Source organism: Emys orbicularis, chromosome 13, assembly GCF_028017835.1.
Source record: "Emys orbicularis isolate rEmyOrb1 chromosome 13, rEmyOrb1.hap1, whole genome shotgun sequence".
Lineage (NCBI taxonomy): Eukaryota > Metazoa > Chordata > Testudines > Emydidae > Emys > Emys orbicularis.
In genome coordinates, this window is record NC_088695.1 from 44,902,839 (window position 1) to 44,925,613 (window position 22,775).

The 22,775-nt window shown below is 42.3% G+C and overlaps 1 protein-coding gene across 1 annotated transcript in view; it reads right to left on the bottom strand.

Annotated features, from left to right (window-relative positions):
- The window catches only part of LOC135887613 (ABC-type organic anion transporter ABCA8-like), a 58,232-nt gene that overhangs the window by 15,898 nt on the left and 19,559 nt on the right, over nucleotides 1-22,775 (bottom strand). Inside the window, exons 13-26 of the mRNA XM_065415332.1 lie at nucleotides 21,185-21,360; nucleotides 16,013-16,132; nucleotides 14,195-14,333; nucleotides 13,197-13,287; nucleotides 11,689-11,828; nucleotides 10,776-10,895; nucleotides 8,680-8,881; nucleotides 5,976-6,145; nucleotides 4,776-4,903; nucleotides 4,000-4,137; nucleotides 2,341-2,451; nucleotides 1,866-2,039; nucleotides 1,029-1,169; nucleotides 533-649 (exon numbers count right to left, since the gene is read on the bottom strand). Coding sequence (XP_065271404.1) covers nucleotides 533-649; nucleotides 1,029-1,169; nucleotides 1,866-2,039; nucleotides 2,341-2,451; nucleotides 4,000-4,137; nucleotides 4,776-4,903; nucleotides 5,976-6,145; nucleotides 8,680-8,881; nucleotides 10,776-10,895; nucleotides 11,689-11,828; nucleotides 13,197-13,287; nucleotides 14,195-14,333; nucleotides 16,013-16,132; nucleotides 21,185-21,360 — 1,967 coding nt within the window. The remainder of the gene's footprint in view (nucleotides 1-532; nucleotides 650-1,028; nucleotides 1,170-1,865; nucleotides 2,040-2,340; nucleotides 2,452-3,999; nucleotides 4,138-4,775; nucleotides 4,904-5,975; nucleotides 6,146-8,679; nucleotides 8,882-10,775; nucleotides 10,896-11,688; nucleotides 11,829-13,196; nucleotides 13,288-14,194; nucleotides 14,334-16,012; nucleotides 16,133-21,184; nucleotides 21,361-22,775) is intronic.

Genomic DNA, 22,775 nt, shown 5'->3' on the forward strand with positions numbered 1-22,775 from the left:
CTGCACCAGACCTTCACCAGTCCACTACAGTCACTGGCATAGGGCTTACATTTGGGGAGAGTGCTCATAGATACAAAATACAACCACAGAGCCAATTCCAAAGAGAGGCTGAGCACCTGGATAGTCCCACTGCAGTCAAGGGGAATTAAAGATGCTCAGCACTGCTTAGGATTTGGCCTGCATATTTGGTTCCATCTTCCCAGTGAATAGCTGCAGTGCTGCATTTATCATATGCTGTTTGGATCAATATTTCGTCATGCAGGTGGTTTTCTGTAGATGCAAAGTGGTATTTCATCATGCAGTACAGTTGGGAATTCTAGTAACTATTATTGGTAGGAATCATGGCACTGGTGTGAAATTTTAACCCAAGGTGTCAGGTCATGGTACATAGCTAGCAAGACTGCACCTGGCAGTGTGCTACAAACAACTCGTCCAACCTCCTTTGGGTTTTTTTAGGTTTGGTTTCAACTTTTTCAAATTAAAACTAGAAAAAAGTTTATTATGGCTGGAGTTTATGATGTTCCGCACGCACCTGCACAATTATTCTTATACAGCCAGCTAACGTATAGATAGGAATCAAGGCAGTGAGGATGGTCGTGATGAAGTCCACATGGGTTATATAATAAATCCCATTAAGCACAAACGAAACCTAGAAAGCCACAATAAAAAAAAGCAACACACCCATTAGTCCACTTTTAGAGAAAATTATATACATGTCATTTTGCTTCTCTGAAGATATCAGCTCGAGAGCATTGCCCCATTGAGCATGCTCCAACTGCAGGTGTCTTAGCAGTTATGGAATGTCCTGCTCAGATGCTAGACAAGTGGGAAGCAGGAGCTCCTCTTAACCTCTGAATCTGAAATCCAAAGTGAGATCCAGGTCCAAATTTTGAAATTGGCACCTATCCTTATAACAAGCTGAACAAAACTCCAGGATGAAAACCCCACTTATGTCCTCTGAATTTTTTCTGCTTGATCCATCTGTAATTGTCACGATGATAAAATCCAATCTTCAACGACACTATGACCCCCCCCCCCGATCCATATATACTTACAAATATAAAGATAAAAGCCCAAAGGTCACTGTAGCTTTTCCTTTTGCGAAAAGCAAAAGAGATCACATAAGTGAGGACGACAATGGATGCTGCGTAGCCAAATATAGACACAACCTGAATGGAGAGAATCAGAATGAGCATCATGCCAACACACACAATAAGTAACAAATTTAGAGGATAAAAATGGTATCACAGACATTTTTGATGGAACATTTGTGCTACCGAACCCTAACCAAAGTGGAATTGGAGCTGAGAAAGGATGCTACTGTAGTGAACACAGCTTCCTTGCAAACTGAAAACCCAATAACATGCTAAGACTGGACAGCTATTTCTCCCTTCTGAACATGTATGTTGAATTTTGTCCTGAAAAAAGTGACAAACTTATGGTAATGTGCAGTGAAAAATCAGGCATAGATAGCCAGGTGATGGGCACATTTCTCCCTCCAGCTATCCTGACACAGCACAGTGCTCTTGTACAACAGCCTTGCTGTAATTCTAGTATTGAGATTCTCCAGAAAAAGACAGTCAATTTGACAACTGACAAAATGAGGTGGCACGGATTTCTTAGGGTGTTAAACCTTTCTCTAAGGTCAGCACTTGCTATGTCCATTAATGAAGATTTCAACACAGATCTTTCAAGCCCCCCAAAGTTCAGAATAGAAAACAGGTGCTTCAATACCAGGATGGTGAAGGATATGTAAGAGCCTAGAGTATTTGGATAACATTTTTTAAAAGTCAGACCTCAATTTTCCCCAGTTATTTTATTGTTGAAGATGAATTTTCCACATAGTTTATTAAAAGGAAATTTACCAAAGGTAAGGCTAATAATCCAGGAGTCAGACTAGCTTGATAACTAATTAAAAACATAATCCCAGTCATTGTGAAGAGAAGAACACAGCAGAGAGGAATGTCTACCAGAGCCTGGCCACACCAATATGCTGAAGGGAGCATGCCTGAAGTCCACAGCTGGGAGTGAGCTTTTATCTAGGAAAGGAAAGAGAAGGCATTCACTCAATTGTCAAATAGTTACACTAAATGAGATGGAATGGGAAATACATTTAGGAAAAACAGATATTAAAAAATAAAAATACACACACACACACACACATACACACACACACACACACACACACACACGTTTTTCCAATTGGGAAACAGCACTGACATGGTTGGATTTCTCACCAGATCTTTTACAAGAGGTGAAAAAGCAATGATCTATTGTTAAAAACAAGAAACACAGCAGATATGACATTTGCTTTTACCTACCCAAAGTATCCATTCTTACCTTGTAATCACCTATGCTGCTCATTGCAAAGTGAGGTGCAAAACCAGAAGCTAAAACAGACATGAAAATAATGGAATGCCAAAGTAATCTCAATCCGTGCCCATTTAGTATCTAAAAAACAGTAAGAAAAAATGGCAATATGCTTTCATATAATGGCCGTGGGTGCTTATGTAATGCCTATAAATAATAATAATAGAACAAATTTTAAATAATGTCAACATACAGCAGAAGAAACAAAAGTATCCTAGGTTTCAGAGTAGCAGCCGTGTTAGTCTGTATCCGCAAAAAGAACAGGAGTACTTGTGGCACCTTAGAGACTAACAAATTTATTAGAGCATAAGCTTTCGTGGGCTACAACCCACTTCTTCGGATGCATATAGAGTGAAACATATATTGAGGAGATATATATACACACACATACAGAGAGCATGAACAGATGGGAGTTGTCTTACCAACTCTGAGAGGCCAATTAAGTAAGAGAAAAAAAACTTTTGAAGTGATAATCAAGATGGCTCAGTACAGACAGTTTGATAAGAAGGTTGCTTTACAAACATCTGGCTTGAAATTGCATCTGCAGAGACATCATGTCTATGCAACCTCAAAGCACCCCTTTTTGTAAGGCACCCAGAGAGGTGACAGCCAATGCCACTTCTCTACAGACTGACCCTGCAATATTGCATTCAATTCTGGAAGCCACAATATAGGGGGATGGAGACAAATTGAAACAAATGCAGAGAAGAATCAAAATGATTAGGGGACTGGAAGAACTCATCTCTTGGGAAATAATTACCTTCCCCCCCACCCTAGAATCCACACACACTCCAGCAGAAATTTCCCACGCAGAGAGGCTAACGTACATAGAGATGGAATGGCCATTCATCTCTCTGGACGTGACAAATCATTAGAAAATGTACGGGTGGAAACAATTTGGCACTGGCTGTGGCAGAGATGGGAATGGCTTGACTTAAAGACTTGTCCCACACTGTCTGGATAACATAACCTAGCAGTTCTTTTCTAGCTCTAATTTCTATGAAAACATAACGGTATTACCACCTGTAAAACACAGGTTTGCATTTGTAATGAATGATGTGTACAGTTTGGGTCTCCTCATCTCAAGGAATATAGAATAGCACAGACTGAAAATTCAGCAAAAAGGCAAGATGATGACAAGAATGTCTGGAAGGGACTTATTGTACGCATGACTAGAGAATGAAAGAGCTAGCGTCATTTAGCTTGGAAAACAGAACAGGTGAAAGGGACCTCAAATTATATAAAATAGAGAACACAGGGACACGTAGTGGCAAGATTTTCAGAAGTGACTGGTGGCTCTGGGTGCCTCCATTTTTGCGTGCTCACCTTGAGACCCTTTAAAGAGACCTAATTTTCAGAGGGTGAGTGCTCAGCATGATTTGAGGACTTAAACCATGATTTGAGGACTTCAATGGCTCAGACACAGGTTTGATATCGGAGTGGGTGGGTGAGATTCTGTGCCCTGCATTGTGCAGGAGGTCAGACTAGATGATCATAATGGTCCCTTCTGACCTTAAAGTCTATGTTTCTATGATTCTTTAAGGGTTCTCAAGTTGGGCATCCAAAAATTGAGGTTTCCAAAATAACAAATCACTTTTGAAAATCTTGGGCAGAATGTCAAATACATACCATAGGGAGCATCCGAGTCGAGACTTGAATACGCCTCGTGGAATTTAAATTTCTTAGTAATGCATTGCTAATGATGTTCATAAGCACTGGAAAGCAATTGATTCTCTTGGCATGGCACATCATTGAAAATCTGAAATGCTGAAGAAATGAAAGATTAGTCAGTCTTCACGCTAAAAACTAGACTTTAGCTAGCTGAGGAAATTGGATTGAAAAAAGCAGAGGGTTAAATTTTGCCCTCAGTTTATTCCAACAGTGTAAGCGAGCATAGCATTTGGCCCAGATTTTACAGTTCAAACCCCCATATCTCTAGTATTGTTGTATGCTGACCTTGCTCCATGAAACTTTTATGATACCTGTTACATTTGCTAGCTTAAAACCCAAAGATTTTTTTTAAATTTATTATGCTTCAAATTGCTCTTCTAACAAAACCCTCTTTAATCTATTTTTTGAGGCAGAGACCTTTTTCTTTGTACTATTATAGAAAATATCATGTGCATTCATAGTACCATATAAATTAGAGATGAGCATAAACCAACCCCTTGACCTGGAAGTTGCCAAAGTTTGGATGTAAGCTCTAGATCTGGATTTCATTGTAGAAAACATTTCTGTATAATGAGCCAAAGTAAAAACAAGTCTCCCAGCTATAGGAAAGGCTAGATCCAAAGTTTGCTGCTTGAATCCACCTCTAATAATAATAAATAACGATAATATTTTCCATCAGTGGTTTTTGAGTTGTAAAGTTTTACAGAATGTTATATATACTTAGTTTCAGTTACCTTGTCTACAAGTGATACTTTAATAGCCCCATTGTATTCTTGACCATCTGAGATGCTTTTCCCATTAGCTACTTCCAACATTATATTCTGACTTTTCACAGCATGGATGAAGTCCTCAATGTCGGAACCTAACAAATTAGAGAAAGCAGAACTTAGACAGTTCTTTTATAGTAAAAGCACAAGAATGATAAAATCAAAATGAAGATCCCATCCAAACACCCTAGTCTGTGAGAAATTCTGTGTCCAGATCTGAATTATGTGGCTTAGGATCATTCCTAGTAAAATTCTAATGTCACTTTAATAAGGTCTATTGGAAGCTAAAAGTCTGGAGAGAAGCTCTTTGAAATTCTTCCATTTCACTTGGTTTACACGTCTAACATTTTTCAAGTGATGGATTTCTGAAAGGGGGCCTGGTCTGACCTTTTAATAGGAAGGTATTTCTTAGCAAAAACTACTTTGCTGCACACAGTAATCAGGAAGTTTGCATGGTGAGAAATAAAGCTGGTAAAAAAATATCATTTCCTACAGGATGGAAATTCAGAGATTTTGAAATTTGCTTTTTGTCTCAAATCACAATGAAAAGTTGAAATCTCAGAATATTTTATTAAATGAAATATTCTGAAACATTCATTGAATCATTAATCAGCAGAGTTGTTGCCCATCTTTTTTCTTTCAGTCTGCTCTCCACAGTTCCCCATAATTTCCGTTTTCAACTAGACATTCCATTGAGATGAATGGGGCTGGTCAAACCTTTCAAAGTTATTAGTGCAGACTTTCTGAAGACGCAGGAAACCAATCAGAATCAGCTTACACTTGATTCAGTTTTCCAAGGTTTACTTTAGAACCATGAGGGTTAGAAATATAATTAAAAAAAAAAATCTGGAGATGATTCATGCAGCAAGGTATGGATATCATGGCAAATGCAACAGCCATTTAATAGTGGATTACAAGTGACTCTGATTATAACACCTGACATTTTCAAAGCACTGTGCAAACAATAAATGTTGTTCTGGTCTAAACTAATAAATAAAATGATCTTGTATGAATTATTTAGGGAATCACTATTAAGATACTCTAGGATTTAGTGCTGGAATATACTTTGCAACTTTGTTTCTTCAAAAGAAAAAAAATCAGCAGGACACTTACAATGTACTGTGTTGTAGATTCCAACATTGACATTCTTAATTCCATTTTTCTCACCTGTATCGTTAAGAACCAATAAGCTGGTGTGACGTGTTCGGTAGTGCTGCTGTCCAGGTTGGAGAAAATACATCTGAGGTGAAACCTTCCTCGCAAGGGCAACAGTTCCTCCACCAATTAGTATCTTGGAGATCAGGCAAGGCAGTATAAGAAGACCACACACCAGTAATCTAAAATGGAAGAGTAGGTGATGAGTTACAATATACATCCATTTATTAATCCATGGTGCCAAGTTGGCTAGAAAATCAAAATAAGATGCTTATACTCTCTTATCACCATGTTTTTGGCATCATACCAATTGATTTTGACAAACCTGCAGGCTTCTTAGAGCTAAAAGTCTAGCCATGCAACTCAGGGATGTGGAAGGATCACAAATCTTTAAGACAGCACCTGGTCTCTGCCTATCATTTCTTCAACCCAGAGGTGTGCCTGGCAGGGAGAAGCTTCAGGCAACCGAGTGCTCTGATGAGCATACCATGCATAAACCATGCTTGCAGGGACAGCGAGCAAAACCAGAGCAGAAGATGGGGAGAAGTGCCATGGGCAAGGATGGTAGGAGGTAGAGGGGCGGAAAAGGCTGAGGATGGCATACAGGTAAGAATTTGGGACTGTGTCCAGAGGCAAGCGACAAAGCCCTGGGGAAAGAGCAGGGCTTTGAAAATTTCTATGGTGGGTGACAAGAGATTCTTCTGATATGGCTACCCCCCTCTCCTACTGGACCATGTGGCTGCCTGGGCAGATTATAGAAAAATACAGAGCCAGGTAGAGCGACTTCTAGCTGCCACTTCAGCGCCTGGCAGCCAGGACCCCAGAAGCTGTTGCCCTTCACCCTGCTGGGGCCACCATCCTTCACAGACCTGGTATCAGACTCATTTCTCCCTATATTAGCTCTGTCGTTTAAGAACCTGGTATCTACTTATGTTATCCCATTGGTGTTGTTTCTTTCCCTCAAACAATGATAAGAATAAGTGGAGCTGTGGGGTAAACCAGAATGTCTGTTTCAAAGGAAATTCAGTCATTTCAAATTTTGTTTTCATTCCAAATGGGAACAAAATGTTCAATTTTGAAATTTCCCACAAAACATTTTCAAAAAGTTGTTTTGGAGTAAATGTTTCCTTTTGATTTCCTTATTAATCATAATATAATATAAAATCAACTTTCAAAACAAAAGGGCATTCTGAAAGAGAAAAGTAAAATGTTCCATTCCAAAAATGTCAAAGCGGAGCATTTTGAAATGCTTTATTTTGGGGTTTTTTTGGCCCCGCAAAACAAAATTTCATCCAATTTGACACGTGCCCATGGAAAGTTTTGATTCTGATGAAATGGCATTTTCAGATGGAAAAATGGTCAGCAGGAAATTTTTCAACCAGCTCTAACAATACAGTCTCAAGAACTGCGATTGTCCTTTTAAAGGACAAACCAGCTTCAGTCTTAATAAAGAATTATATTATCAAAGATGTGCTCAGGCCTCAAAGTTCAGATCCAGACACATATCTGGGGTTTGGTGATTATGATTTTGGTTTGGCCCATTTCTAATTAAAATGATGTCTAAGTCAAATGGGCCAAACCACATGCACAGTCTCTCCTCTGCCTAGACTGGTGAATCTACTGTAGCAATTTTAAAACATGTGTGAGTCCAATAGGGCTACTCTATATTTGGTCAGTTGGTGTCTGGGAGGGAAGCAGAGCTCCCATCTGCCAAGCATCAGGGAGACATAGTCTTGGGACCCAGGGCAAAGGGTCAGGAAGAGCTTTCACTTCCCTTTATTACCTTCCCGAAGACCACTTCCCTTCCTGCACCTGAGGGCCCTATCTCTTAGGCATGGTTCCTCAGTAAAGTAAAGCAAGAAGAGTACAGGATCTGGGGTAACTTCCTTCTCCAGGTGAGATACACATGGTCTCTGAAACTCCTTGGAAGACTGGTTTAGCTGCCCTACCAAAACAACAAGAAAGTCTTTGTTTTGAACCCTCTCTCCCTTCAGGGGAAACTGAAAAACTTTTTAATAGGTTGAAAATAGTTTCTAAACTCTTCTTCCTGGAGGGTGGTATGAAAAAAAACACACACCCCTAAACACAAACCATTAAGCAAAGCATCTCAAGGCAAAGTGAGATTGCAGTGAAGTTTGCAGGGTTTACATGATTCTGCTTCTCTCACATATTCAAAGTACCCCTTTCTGTTGGCTCATACTTCTGTTTAGTTGCTTCCAGACAGCTAACAGGCCCAAGCTGTCTCCTGACCGTGCTGATTAACTCTCACATTCCTGATATGGAGAGCTAGAGCTTTCTCACTCAGTAAGTAACCCTCTTGCTTCCTTGGGACCCAGATGGCTGGTACATTTTGATACAGTGACCTTACTACAATACCTGAGCACAAGTGAATACAAGAAACAAGTCCCCAAATTACATTTCATTTGCAAAGCTATAGGAAAGTCTCCTGTGGAATAGCAAAGCCACAGAAAATAACAGGCAGATAGAAACAATATTACAGCCAGGGGGGTCACTTGTGAAGGTGCCATGAGCTGAAAAGTTGTTCTCAGCTGCTTGTTATTTACGGTGAATTCACTGTTTAATCTGCAAGTTGTTTTGAGTGCTGACAGACAAAATAAATACCAGTCAGAAATTTTTTCAGTTTTTTTGGGGGCATATTCAGTCTGAGTTTGCTTTTGCTTTTCATATATAGGATCAGATACACTCTGGCACTTACATGGACCTAATAGTTTGACTCTCATGCTTTAGCTTTAAGAAGCGAATTCTTGCCAGGGCACAGACTTGCTGTCTCCAGAGGGCTGTGCCTCTTACAGTCGCCTTTCCAGTGTCTGAGAGTGACAGGAGACTTTGCTCCAATTCGTCCGGAGAGAAGGCGTCTCTTTCCTCTTCTGCCTGCTCCTCACTGAAAACACCATAATCTAGGAGCAAAGAAATCGGCCAGTTAAAGCCTACCCCTTATCATGGGGTGTTTGGAACACAGAAATTCTTTCCTTTTAGCTTCACTGAAGAGCAATATGGAATCAATCCCAGATTACAAATAAATGGGGTAGGAGGGGAATGATTTACCAAACAAATTGACTTAATCTGCATCTCATTGCCACATATTACAAATTCAGTTACCATTGATTAACCGTGGAACAATATATGTGTAAGTCCAGTGGCTGGAAGACCTAAAAAGCTCATTACTGACACCTGTTGATGCAATGGGAGATGAGTGACCCAGAGCTGCTTCAGAACTCCAGATGAACTGAGGCTCCACAGGGGAGAGAGTAACTGCTAGCGAGCAAGGGGAAATGACAGAGTGGGCCAGGCCTCATTTGCATTTTGGTTATGTGACATCGGCAGACATTTTGGTTAAATTACGGCTCAGTTTTGAGTCGGAGGACAATAAAGTGCTATTGACCCTGTTGGGAACTGAAGGAAAAAGCGACTGACACCAAACATGCCGGGGTCACCCTGATGGAGACTGCAGTCAAGCAAATTGGGCAAGGGAGCACTAAAAAGATGGAGAACCTCTCTGTTTGTGAGGACTCTACTAAGGGACCTACATACCACTGATCCCTCTCTTAAGAGCTAAGATGAGGCAGCAACAAAACCGAAAAAAGCAGACAGCAGAGGCAGCCTTTGAGATAATGGGTGACAGGGCTGAGGCGGCTTTGGCTGAAGCCACACAGAGAGCAGCTGCCTATTTTGAGGGACACTGGGGTGGGTCGCCTTACCCAGCAATCCCTTCTGCAATCACCTCAACTGGGTCAGGTGAGAGAGCCCCGGTTCAGACTGAAGCCTGGTCTCACAGGAGTGGTCTCAAAGCCTGGGTTCCAATCCAAGCCCGAAAGGCTCCACTGCAATTCTACAGCCCCACAACCTAAGCTCTGCAAGCCCGAGTCAGCTGGCATAGACTAGCTGCTGGTGTTTTATTGCAGTGTAGACATACCTTGAGGAACTGGAGTCAAGTCTTAGAGTCACTTTGGAACCAAAAGCCCCTTCCCTACGGTAGCAACAGCACCTGTGCAGGGGATGCACTTCATTGTGCAAAGCTCCATTTTCAAATGTAAGCATTTAAGTTAAGGCACCCGACTCTAGATCTGAGTCCAGGGAGTAATTTCAGAAAAACTCTTGGGGGGGGGGGGGGGGGAAGGGGCATAGTTGTGTCCCTATGTAGAACATTATATGCGATTATATTCTATCCTGCAAAGTTGTGGGAGGGGGGAAAAGGTGGAGTATATCAACCTATGAAAATTCAGAGGGGGGGGGGGCAAACCAAGGTTTGGGAGAGGTGCTACTCCCTCTATAGCAAATTATGCTCCTGATCTGAGTTCTCAAATCAGCGAGTAGGACCCTAAATGGATATTTGGATACTGGGGTTGGAAATGGCTACTCAACTCAGAGGCTGAAGTTTCAAGCTTTTACAGGACATACCAAACCATTACTAAGTTGTAGCACTGATGAGTCACATCAGCATGTGTGTCTGGCACTAGTGAGCTTAATTTTTTTGGGCAGGTTTGGGAGTGTTCTGTTTATTTTGAGATCCACCATCTGATTGGAGATGACCAGAATGAGATTCTGGATTCCAGGCAGTTATTATAAAAATGCGAAAAGAACTGTTTCAAAAATCAGGAAAGAGGCCTTCGGGATGCTTTCAATGGAACAGAAAATACCATAAGGTTACTTATTTGGATTTATCTGATCCATGATTCTGGCACAAATCCCACTGCTCTTATTAGGCAAAACTCCCATTCACTTCAATGAGAATTTTGCCTTTGTAAAGACTGAGTCATCCTTTTCACTTTGGACAGTATTGGACTTTTTTACCTGCTTGATCAATTGCTGCTTCTTCTTCCAGTGTCAGGAACACATCAGCCAGGGTTGTCATGGAAATGCCGTAACTCAGAATCTCCTGGCACGCATGAGTGTCTAGATCACAGAACAGTTCTAGAACACAAAAATATCTAATAGTTGCATTCTTATAGTTGCATATTTTTAAGCTTTAAGAACAGAGTAGCTGCTAAATACTTTGGGCCAAATATGGATTCCCATTGGCCTCCATCATGACTGGATTTAGGCATTTAAAAAGTTAAGTGATACAAAACAGTTCTCCAGGCTGTTTTATGGAGAGTGGATATCCAACCAACCTGATACAGATGCTCACTGGGAAGGTGTGCACTCAAAAAATAAAATAAAATACAATAATTATAGTTTCAACTTGTACAACACCTTTCATTGTACGATCCCCAAGTCCTTTACAAACACATGCTCTAGTCCAGACAGGGATTATTTCGGGGAAGTTTTCCTGCTGTGTTATACAGGAAGTCAGACTAGATAATCACTGATTGTCTTAGAATCTATGAATCTGTGTATTAAGTCTCACAGCTCATCTTGACTCTGCAGATGTGGAAATGGAGGAACATAGCATGTAACTATGACTTGCCAAAGGTAACAGAGGTGGCAGAAAACCAGATCTTCCGTACTTTATTCACACCACCACCTGTCTCCTCCAGCCCTTTCTGTTAATTATCTTTTTCCTTAAAAATATATGGTAAAATGGGGTTGCTCAGCTTAAAGAGACAATTGACATAAAATAATGAAGGCAAAACATTAACAGAAAAAAAAGTTCAGACACCTTTACTTATGGATATTTTCTTCCAGGAGTCTTTTAGACTTGTTCTGAAACTTCTCTGCTACGACATCCTAAAGAGTCACTCTTAAATTACAAAGTGATAGTTACCAGGGAACTTATCCACATTTTCAAAGGGCAGCATGTAAATCAGTTCTTCATGACTCTGCCCAGATAATTTAGCATTGGGAATATGCTGCTGGACCAGAGATGTCATTTTTGCAGAATCACAAGAGTCATTGATGTGCAGGCTGGAAAGGAAAGAAAAAGGAAATATTTGTAACTGTGCCTCTTCTGTTCATCCTGGAACAATCCAACAAATCCAGAAATGTACAGCCAGCCACTTAATAAGTTGTTGGAAAAAGTTAAGTCTTTTGAAGAAAGTTCAGAAATGAATTGTCCACTAGCATATATGTAAAAAGACTTCTAATCACACACCTATTCGGCATTTGGAATGTTAGCTGTTTAAACTATCAAGGGTTCTGTTTCTCTCAAACAAACGGAGAAGTCTGACATACTAGATGTGATGTGGGAGCAGGAGTGGAATCTAATTACAGGATCAGCTCCAGGGTTTGCCTTTCTGCCACCTGCAGTTGAGAATTTGATTTGATTCCTGAGAGAAATAAAAGGTTGCATGAAAAGCACAGGAACATCAGATATGGAAAGTCTATCACAGAGAATAGCTTGCCAGAGTTCACAGCTGTAGAGGGGCTTTCTTTGGGTGTAGTTAGAAGATAGCACATAAAACACAGTTATTCCACATTTGCACTATATGCCCCAGAAAGAAATCGCTGAATTAAGTTGGAGTTGAGAGAGCAAAACACCTCTTGGGATCAGGCACATAGTCCTCAGCAGCGTGGGATTTTATTCTCTTAAATGAAGGAATGAAATATTTGGATAGGAAACCAAATGTAGTCCTCATAACTGAACTGATCATTTACATCAAGAACTTTGCACAATTTGTCAAATGTTAGAAAAAAAATGAGTAAAAAAAAAAAAGTTTTTGCCAGGCCCCATAATGCTAAATGACAGAGATTTATCAATAGTAAAACATTTCTTCTTGGAAGTCTCAAAACTCCCTTTCATTCTGTGACCCATGCTGATTTCTTCTTCACATGAGGGAGGGTTTGCAGAACCACCATTCCAAATTCTGAGGCCCTTATGCAACTCTTATGCAGGCAAAGTTCCCATTCAAGTTATTGAGAGTTTCCTTTAGTGACAATTCAAATAAATAATGGAGCAAAAGCTGGGGAAAGGACAATACCAACCAACCTTATGTCCTCTGGTTATCTACATACTTTATTGTTAATCAATGCCAATTTTAGACATGAACGATTAAACTGTTTTGCACATTTTTAAATTTTTTTTACCCATGTGTGAAAAGATCTTTTTCTTTTAGTATCGGTCAGAGGACTAAAATTAACAGATGTTCAGTACTTAGACAGATAAAATATATAGCTGAGAAAGATGCTTAATATACAAATGACAAAACTAATACACACCAGTACAGTGTACATTAATTTTGACAATATAGAGATTATTATTCCCTTCACTGTCCCCACCCCAAAGAAATATAGAATCAAAATGGATCCCTTTAACGCAAGCTCAGTATACTGCACCTTAAGTGATAACCGATTCCCCATTTTCTCTTCAGAAAGAGAGACGAGCCAACACACTTTAACCTCCCATGGGAGATAAAAGCTTTCCGGTCTAAAGAAACAGAAACAAAATAATTTGTACCATAGAGCTAAAATGGGAGATTGTTTCTCACTAGAGAGAAAAAATGAGTGAGGGGAGACATAAGTATCTATAAATAAGTGCTTGCCATGTTGTTGATGCTGTGTTGGTCCCAGACATGAGATAGACAAGGTGTGTGAGGTAATATCTTTTACTGGACCAACTTCTGTTGGTGGAAGGGACAAATTTTGAAACTTCACAGAGCTTTCCTTCAGGCCTGTGAAAGACCTGAGGAAAAGCTCTGCGAAGCGTGAAAGCTTGTTACTTCCACCAACAGAAATTGGTCCAGTAAAAGATATTACCTCACTGACCTGGTCTGTCTTATAAATAAATGGATGTACTAAAGACAGCAGGGACTAACCTCCTCAACAGTCAGGACAGAACAAGTTATGACATTGAGAGCAGGGCAGGAACTGGCTTTTCCATTTCATGGGAAATTCTTAGATTTTGAACTTTTTTCTGTTCCAACATGGAATGAAAAGAAAAACCAAAATGCAATTCTGGAAAAAAAAAATTCATATAAACTGAAACATTTCACTTGGATAAAATCAAAATGTTTCATTCCAAGATTTACTTTTTAAATTTTATATTACATAATGTAAAATTTTTAAATATTGAAATGAAAAATCCTTTCAAACTGGAAAATTGAAATGTTCCATTCCAAAAAGGTCATTATCAGAATGCTCCATTCCATATTTTTTTCCTAAATGAAATTTTGTCAAAGCTGACATACTTCCGCAACGCGTTTTCCTTTCGACCAGTCGGCATTTGCTGACAGAACAATGTTCCACTGGAAAATTTCTGGTCCAGAAAATGACATCTGTGTTACTATTATCATCATCATCATTATCTCTCGGGTAACAAGAAATCCAGTGCTCACCAGCGATAATATCAGCCTCATCCGTTAACTGGGTACTGAACAGGGTTACTCTGTTAGCTTTATGCTCCTTCAGTAGGCTCCATACATGGTATCTGGAACTGAGATCCAATCCAGCAGTTGGCTCATCTAATATCAAAACCTGCCAGGAGGAAATAATAAAACATTCCATTCCAGCCACATGAAAGACTCTGTGACCGGGACACAGATTCTGATGTTTAGAATTGCACATTTAGTGGAGTGTTTAGGATTTTAATGGGACTGAAGCATCTAAATCCAACACTTCCTGCGGAAAACATTATATTCAAAGGAAAGAGAATTAAATCGATAGATACAGCTCTATTTATACAGATGCTAAGTGCTCTCATCTAGGGTGACCAGACAGCAAATGTGAAAAATTGGGACAGGGGGTGGGGGGCAATAGGAGCCTATATAAGAAAATGACCCAAAAATCGGGACTGTCCCTACAAAATCAGCACATCTGGTCACCCTACCCTCATCTCCCATTGGGTGCGTTCTTGCCTGGGTAAGCAAGAGATCCTGGCCCATGCAGTCATGGTTCCCTCTGCAGGGCCTAGGCATGAAATGGCCACCAGTATCTCTGGATCAGAAGAGGCAGCATGCATACCTTAATACCCGGGATTGGTCCCCTAGATTCGACTGAGGCTCTGAACCCCACAACACTGCCCTGGTGCGGGGTTCAGCTTGCACTGGTCACAGTCTGCCTGCACTGAAACTGAAATTGCATTTGAGGTCCGAGCCACAGCTACAGTGAGAGTCACAGAGAAAGGCATAACAAGCCTGCACCTGTTCCTGAATGCTGTCCTACATTGAGTGTGTACAGGCTTGGCTAGCACAACTGGCTAGGCCAGGGCAAAGATGACTCTCAGTGGCCTATGGCGTAGCACCCTCTGGAGAGACCAGAAGCCTGACCAATCTGTACGGGGCATGGCACGATGAGTGTTTGGTACCGTGATGGGGTGTCCACCACCCACACAGGACTGGAAGGGGTTCAGGTGGCTAGGTAGGCCTATTAACTCCACAGGCTGCACCTGGTGGAAGAGTCAGGGAGCAGGGAATTGGTCGTAAGCAGGTTCGGCTGGGCAGGAACAGGTGGACCCTATAAAGGCAGGAGGCTGGCAAAGACAGATGCTGCTGCTGGGAAAGGGCAGTCACTCCCTGGGAAGAGGAAGGAGGGTTTGGGGCTCGTACCCAGAGCAAGGAGGGGTAGGAAGCAGCCCACTGAAGGAGCAGTGAGGACTGGGAGAAGAAAGCCCAGAACTGCTGGGTTGAGGGTCCCTGGACTGGAAGCCCGAGTAAAGGGTAGGCCCAGGTTCCCCTCCCAGCCAGGGCGTGGCATAGACCGGCGGTGCAGTGAACGGGAACACTGCCTGGGTCATTGTGGGAGTGACAGAGAATTGAAGGACTGTACCCCAAGAGTGGGAAACGTTGAGTAACCTAGCTGGAGGGCTGAGTCACAAAGAGGGTGCTGCAGGATTCCAGGAATGAGAGAGGAGCTGCAGAGACAGTGTCACAGCATGCAAAGGGGTGGCGACCTCAAGAGCTAATCCGCGGAGCGACCAAGAGATGGCGCCAGATTAGCAGTGAGTGGTGCAGCCTGTGACAGGCACACAGACAGAGATGGCCTGTGACCAGGTTCCAATGCCTTGCATAAGACAATACACATAACGAATGGATAATAAATAGCATAATGAAAAGCACAGCTCTTCAAAGTAAGTCAGCAGCTTCTGGCTACTTTCACCAGCCTGTCTGCCTTCTTCTCAGCAGGGTGTCCTACCAACAGGTTGATGTTAATCTTACCTGCGGGTCTCCTAAAATGGCAATTCCAAGGGTCAGCTTTCTTTTCTGTCCACCGCTTAAGTTGCTAGCTTGGCAGTCCTGGATGTCTTTTATTTTCAACATAGTCAAAACATTTTGGACCTAGGGAACAGAGAACATCCTGGTTTCAAGCTAGTCATTTAAGATTTTCCTCAGAGCTATTTGTTGTATCCCAAACATTGGACGCAGCAGCAGCACAGGAACTGGGTTACAAAAAATTACTGGATGTCAATAATTGACTATGAAACCAGTGTTACACCCCAAAATGCTTGCTGAGCTCCATGCAGTCATTCTGGGATACAATTTCCAGTGTGGCCAATTCTTGAGATTTGCAGGTCTCACAATGTGCGGTGTTTTGTCTTAAAGGCCCAGCTGGTGAAATCCAATTTTTTCACGAGAATCTCAGCTTCCTTTCCCTCCCCCCCCAAAAGTAAAGCAAAATTAAAGAACCCAATATTTATTATTATTTTAAAAATCTGATGACTTTTAAGCCAATCCCATCATTTTGGGTGTGGGTGGGTTCTGACATGTTTTTGAACATGTGGGGCTGGCAGTATTGGGTATAATTACTAAATAATGGCACATCCAGAAGTGGTATCTTAGGGAACTTTGTAAGAAAATAGCCATTCCTATGTGAAAAGATACAGGTACAGTATAGTCATTCTGTGTCCCCTGGGTAGCCCCATACCATTGGAGCCTGCTGAGCCTGACATTGGTGTGGGTTTTTTGTGGGGGGGAGGGAGGGTTCAGTCCCAGCAGGGGTTTCATAGTCCCAGCTGGAAATGCCTCCTTGCACTGAAGCAACCATGGGGAGCTGAACTAACATTTAAAAGGGGCTGGGGTACTCCCATGGGAGGCAGAGTGAGGGGTCTGCTGACAAGAGACCATGGCTGAGAGCTCCGAAACACAAAAGTGGCCTTGTCTACAAGGTTAGTTTGGATTTTTATTGTTGGTTTGAGCAGCAGGAATGGAACAGGGCCAAGAACTTTGCTGGCTGGTGTTACTTTGGTTTAAATAGAACTTTGTGAATAAAAGTTTTATTTTCATTATCTTCATAAATGATGCGGAGAATGGCATGGAGAGTAGTATAAAGTTTGCGGCTGATACCAAGCTGGGACGGGTTGCAAGTGCTTTGAAGAGCGGGATTAGAATTCCAAATGATCTTGACAAACTGGAAATATGGTTGTGGAATCTCCCTCACTGAAGTTTTTTAAGAACAGGCTAGGCAAACGCTTGTCTGGCATGGTCTAGATAATATTTAGCCCTGCCTCAGTGCCTTCCAGGTCCATTCCAGTTTTACATTTCTACGATTCTTTGATTAGCAGGGACTGCTTGTGAACAATCTCCACAGCTGCTCAATCCCCGGCCCCACCTAATGCATGGATTCTTGCCTTACTCATTGGCCTGAATGTGCTTCCTGTTAAAGGCATGTTAACTGTAGGGCAGCATGTTCTAGTGTAGAGGCCATGTGGATCTGTAGTATGATGAGTGGAACTGGAGAAAGGAGATCAGGTTTTAAGAGGGACCTAGTTTGGTGGGACACGAAGGACTCTGCAAAGTGCCAAGTCAGGTATCGTTAATGATACAGGGTCCTCGGTTAGAGTAAAAGGCTGGGAGTTCAGACACCTGGATTTTATTCCTGGTTCTGCTATTGGTTTTCATTGCAGGGCAAATCACAGCTCGCTGCCTCAGTTTCCTCAACTGCAAAATTGCTCAGTATGGCAATGCTCACTAAGCTCTGTAAAGTACTCACATGAAAGTGCTATAGAAATGCAGATTCATTATTATTGTTAATCTTTGTCACGACCATGAAACAACTCTAATTAATGAAAAACTGAACACGTGTGGCTATTAGAAACTTCCACCACCATTGAGGAATTTGTAGCTTGAGATTGTTTCAATTCGCTAACATGACACATGTTCATGTAACGCTCAATGCAGTTTTTCATTTGGTCTTATTTAACCAACAGATGCACAGCAACAACAAAGATTTATTTTGGAAACAAAACCAGTTACATAGGACACAGAAAACCCTCTTTGAAACTCATTGTAGAATTATCCTGGGGTTTAAATTTGCTGTGGGAAGTTCATGGACACATGAACAAAATGTTCAATGATTTCATTAACTAGTTTCCTGCTGACTATTGTAGCTAAACCAAATATGCAAACAGTTACTGTTTGTTTACTGCTGAAAGCCAAACAATGTAGTTTGAATCTTTGGACTGTATGTGCCTGGCCAACGACTGTAACAGAGTCAATAGAAAAGGGAACATCTGGTAGTGGAGTAATCAGTCTCAGAGCTGTTTCATAAGCTGGAAGTATGTGGATTGCACAATGAGAGAAATTTGGATTTCCAGGTCCCCCCACACTCTCAAATAATCACCCAATTGTCTCTAAAATATGGGTGGTACAGATATCTGCTCTGAATGCCTAACCAACTTCCCTGCAAGAATCATCTTTGATTTTGATCCATGAAAGCAGAATGTAAAAGACCCCCGCCTGGAAGACCTAAAACATGATGGCTGGATGGTGTCAGACATTTGTCCCTCACAGGCATCACCATAAAGCACCAGACTTGGCTCAGAAGGGCCATCCTTAGGCCTACGCAGCACGGCATAGGGCACCCGAAAATTTGGGGCACCCCGGGATCTTAGTATCCACCTCCCACCTCTTCCTATCCCTGTTCTGATCCTTCCTGCAGGCTCCCACCACAGCTGGGTGGGGATCTAGTACTTAAAAGTGAAAAACTCTTCCAGCCTGTCAGACCTATTAGCACAACATTGAAACTGTTAAAGAGCCATTCAAGTGGTAATGAAGCCATTTAACAGGCATTTGCCAACCCCAGGTATATACCGTCAGTTTCTGAATTTACTGACAAAAACGGTTGTGCGTTACTGTAATATTTACTCAGAACATGTTAGTCTACAGGTCCGTAGTTTAAAATTTGCTTTAAGAATATTTCATTAGTGTGTTGCTGAAGATTATAAAATCACATCTCTAAAAAATCCTTGCATAGATTTTTAGATGCACAATCTGAGTATTCATCTTTAGCCTTAAATGCTTGGATCTCCAGACATATGGTTTTTTAAATAAATCCTTCAAAAGACCACGCTTATCTCAAATAAACACGTGAGCCCGGGCTGCCATCGGGCACAGGGGCACAAGTTTAATCATACTGCCTAGTGCCCCATAAATCCTAAGGATGGCCCTGTGGCTCAGGAAAGAACATAATGGAGGTGCATAATGCATTTGGTAGCCTCCATGCTCTCCAGACAACATGCAAACTAACCTAATAGAACTTTCCAGGATACGTCTACACTGCAAAAGGAACCCCACAGCACCAAGTCTTAGATCCTGGGTCAACTGACTCAGGTGCGCAGGGCTTAGGCTGCAGGGCTCAAAATAGCAGTGTAGACGTTTCTGCTAGGGCTGGAACCTGGGCTCCAAGATCCTCCTCCGTCATTGGGTTTCAGAGCCTGGGAACATTGACACTGCTATTTTTAGCCCTGCAGCCAGAGCCCTGCAAGGCCAAGTCAACTGACCGGGGCTTTGAGGCTTGGCACCGCGGGTTTTTCTTTGAAGTGTAGGCATACCCCATGTGTCTTTTGGTCCCTGAGAATAACCCCACATTTACAAATAATGTACTCCTGCCTTGAAAAAAAGAAAAAGAAAAAAAAAGGCATTTTATCCCCACAGTAGAAATAAAAGAGAACATTTGAAAGGTCACACTAATACATTACTTTCATTAGCAATGGGAAGGATGTAATATGATCATAGAATGTCAGGGTTGGAAGGGACCTCAGGAGGTCATCTAGTCCAACCCCCTGCTCAAAGCAGGACCAATCCCCAGACAGATTTTTACCCCAGTTCCCTAAATGGCCCCCTCAAGGATTGAACTCACAATGCTGGGTTTAGCAGGCCAATGCTCAAACCACTGAGCGATCCCTCCCCCCCCATAACCTCTCAGTCAGGGGTGCCAGAACTGGGTGGGCAGGGGGGCAATGGCCCTCCCACTTTTTAACATGGGTGTACTTTGGGAGGCAGGGGGCTGTGTTGCCCCCACCGTCCCCAAACTGCAAGCCTTGGGTTGTATGGAGCAGCTCCGGCAGGGGCTGTGCTTCGCGGAGGGGGAGCTGATGAGGTGACCAGCTCCTCCACAATGACGCACAGCCCCTGCCCATGGTGCCAGCCTCATCCCAGTGGGGGGGACCGAGGTGGGCCTTAGCCCCCCCCCCGTCACCATGAGGCCCAGCCCCTCTCTGTGGCCCTGCCCTTGCTCCTCTTCTGGGCTGTGGTAAGAGCCGCCCAGGGAGCCCAGGACCCTCCACCTGCCCTGGGCGGTGGGCCCTAGGGTGTGCGGATGTGCCCCAGAGGGTGTGGATGTGCCCCAGGGGGTGTGGATGTGGACCAGAGGCTACCCGTAGGAACCCCAGCCCCCTGTCCACGGCAGGTGGAGGGTCTGGGATTCCCCGCAGCAGCCTCGGCTCCCTTGGTAGCTCTTACCACTGCTCGGCTCCGGCTTCCAGGTTGGCCGGGGGATAGGGCCTTGGGGGGGGAAGAGAAGGAGCAGGGGATGGGGCCATGGAGAGGGGAAGGGCCTTGTGGGCTCCCCATCCCCCACTACTACCAAGCTTCCAGGACTCCTGCTCAGAGTTACTACCTGAGCTTTCATATCCTTTTGGATAAATGTACAAACCTGGCCTCTTATCTTGTGCTGGCAGCCCTGGGGAGATAGCTACTAGTCCAGCCTATGGCACTGGACTGGAAGTGCCACCACCTACTATGTAAACTTAGGCAAGTCACTTCACCTCACTGTGTCCCCTCCCAACTTGTCTCTGTCTTGCCTATTTAGATTGTAAGCTTTCTGGGACAGGGTCAAGGTTGTCTCTCAATAGCACAATGGGGCCCCGATCTCGCTTACAGGATCACTTAGAGGTCCTAATGCAAACCAATAATAATTTGCTAGAACAAATGGAATTTGTGAGTACTGTGCCAATGCTATTTGTATGTGTAAATGGGTCATTTGGACACTTCTATGATTGCACTTATAAAATGGTGCATACAAAGTTAGAGACCAGTGTGAAAATTTGGCCCTTTAAGTCTAGTCAAAGGCAAGGTTTCTCACCAGTCATCTTCCATATGAAACATACTTACCTCTTGTTCAACCTCTTTTAGCCGAATCCCTTTGATTTTAGCAAAAATCCTTAGATTTTCTTTCACTGTTAAAACTTCAAACTGAATGTTAAATTGTGGGCAAACTCCAATGATTTTCCTAATTTCTTCCAAGTCCTCCATTTCAGACACTTTGTATTTATAGATCATGGCAGAGCCTGCAAAGGTAAACATGAGGAACAGAAAGCATAACATGCTGTTAGAATGCATGGTATGTCAGACATTGATATTGAAATCTGAGCAAAAGTATCTACCCTTATAACCTGGATGAAAGAAAACTCTGGATATTTGCAATGTGTTGCTTCCACAGTAGATGTAACCCACTAGTGTGTATCCCACAAAAGCATTAACCTACTTTACCAGATTAAATTTTCTTACATGATCTTGTTTTAAGAAAATAAATAAATCGATTAAAATGTTACCAACATGAGAAATCATTTGCCAGGTGTGCCAAATTCGCAGACAGTGCAAACATTTTGCTTTCTTTTGATAATATAAGGCTGTGCAAAAATAAAAGGGAAAATATACACACATACAAACACTAACCAAATATTTTCAAACATTAGGGAACAGATGAAATTTTGGGAGAAAGTTTTGGTCGACTCTTATTTTATTCTAACTAATTCACCCATCCCCTGTTCTTCATCTGCTTGAAATAAGGGGAGTCTCTGGAACGGGAGGAGAGGAAATTGGGCTTAGTACATGGTGTAGAAACTTTTGTGCTTGGAGAAGGTAGAGGAGGACAAGTTAGCAGGGCGTGGAAACATAAGAACATAAAACCGGCCATACTGGGCCAGACCAAAGGTCCATCTAGCCCAGTATCCTGTCTTCCAACAATTGCCAGTGCCAGGTGCCCCAGAGGGAATGAACAGAACAGGTAATCATCAAGTGATCCATCCCGTCGCCCAATCCCAGCTTCTGGCAAACAGAGGCTAGGGACACCACACCTGTCCATCCTGGCTAATAGCCACTGGTGGACCCTTCACAACATCCTCTGGCAAAGAGTTCCACAGGTTGACTGTGTGTTGTGTGAAGAAATACTTCCTTTTGTTTCTTTTAAACTTGCTGCCTATTAATTTCATTTGGTGACACCTAGTTCTTATGTTATGAGAAGGAGTAAATAACGCTTCCTTATTTACTTTCTCCACACCAGTCATGATTTTATAGGTCCCAATTCCAACCCCTGGGGGACACCACTATTTACCTCTCTCCATTCTGAAAACTGAATATTTATTCCTACCCTTTGTTTCCTATCTTTTAACCAGTTGTTACCAATCTATGAGAGGACCTTCCCTCTTATCCCATAACAGCTTACTTTGCTTAAGAGCCCTTGGTGACGTACCTTGTCAAAGGCTTTCTGAAAATCTCAGTATACTATATCCACTGGATCCCGCTTGTCCACATGCTTGTTGACCCCCCTCAAAGAATTCTAGTAGATTGGTGAGGCATGATTTCCCTTTACAAAACCATGTTGACTCTTCTCCAACAAATTATGTTCATCTATGTGTCTGACAATTGTGTTCTTTACTATAGTTTCAACTAGTTTGCCTGGTACTGAAGTCAGGCTTACCGG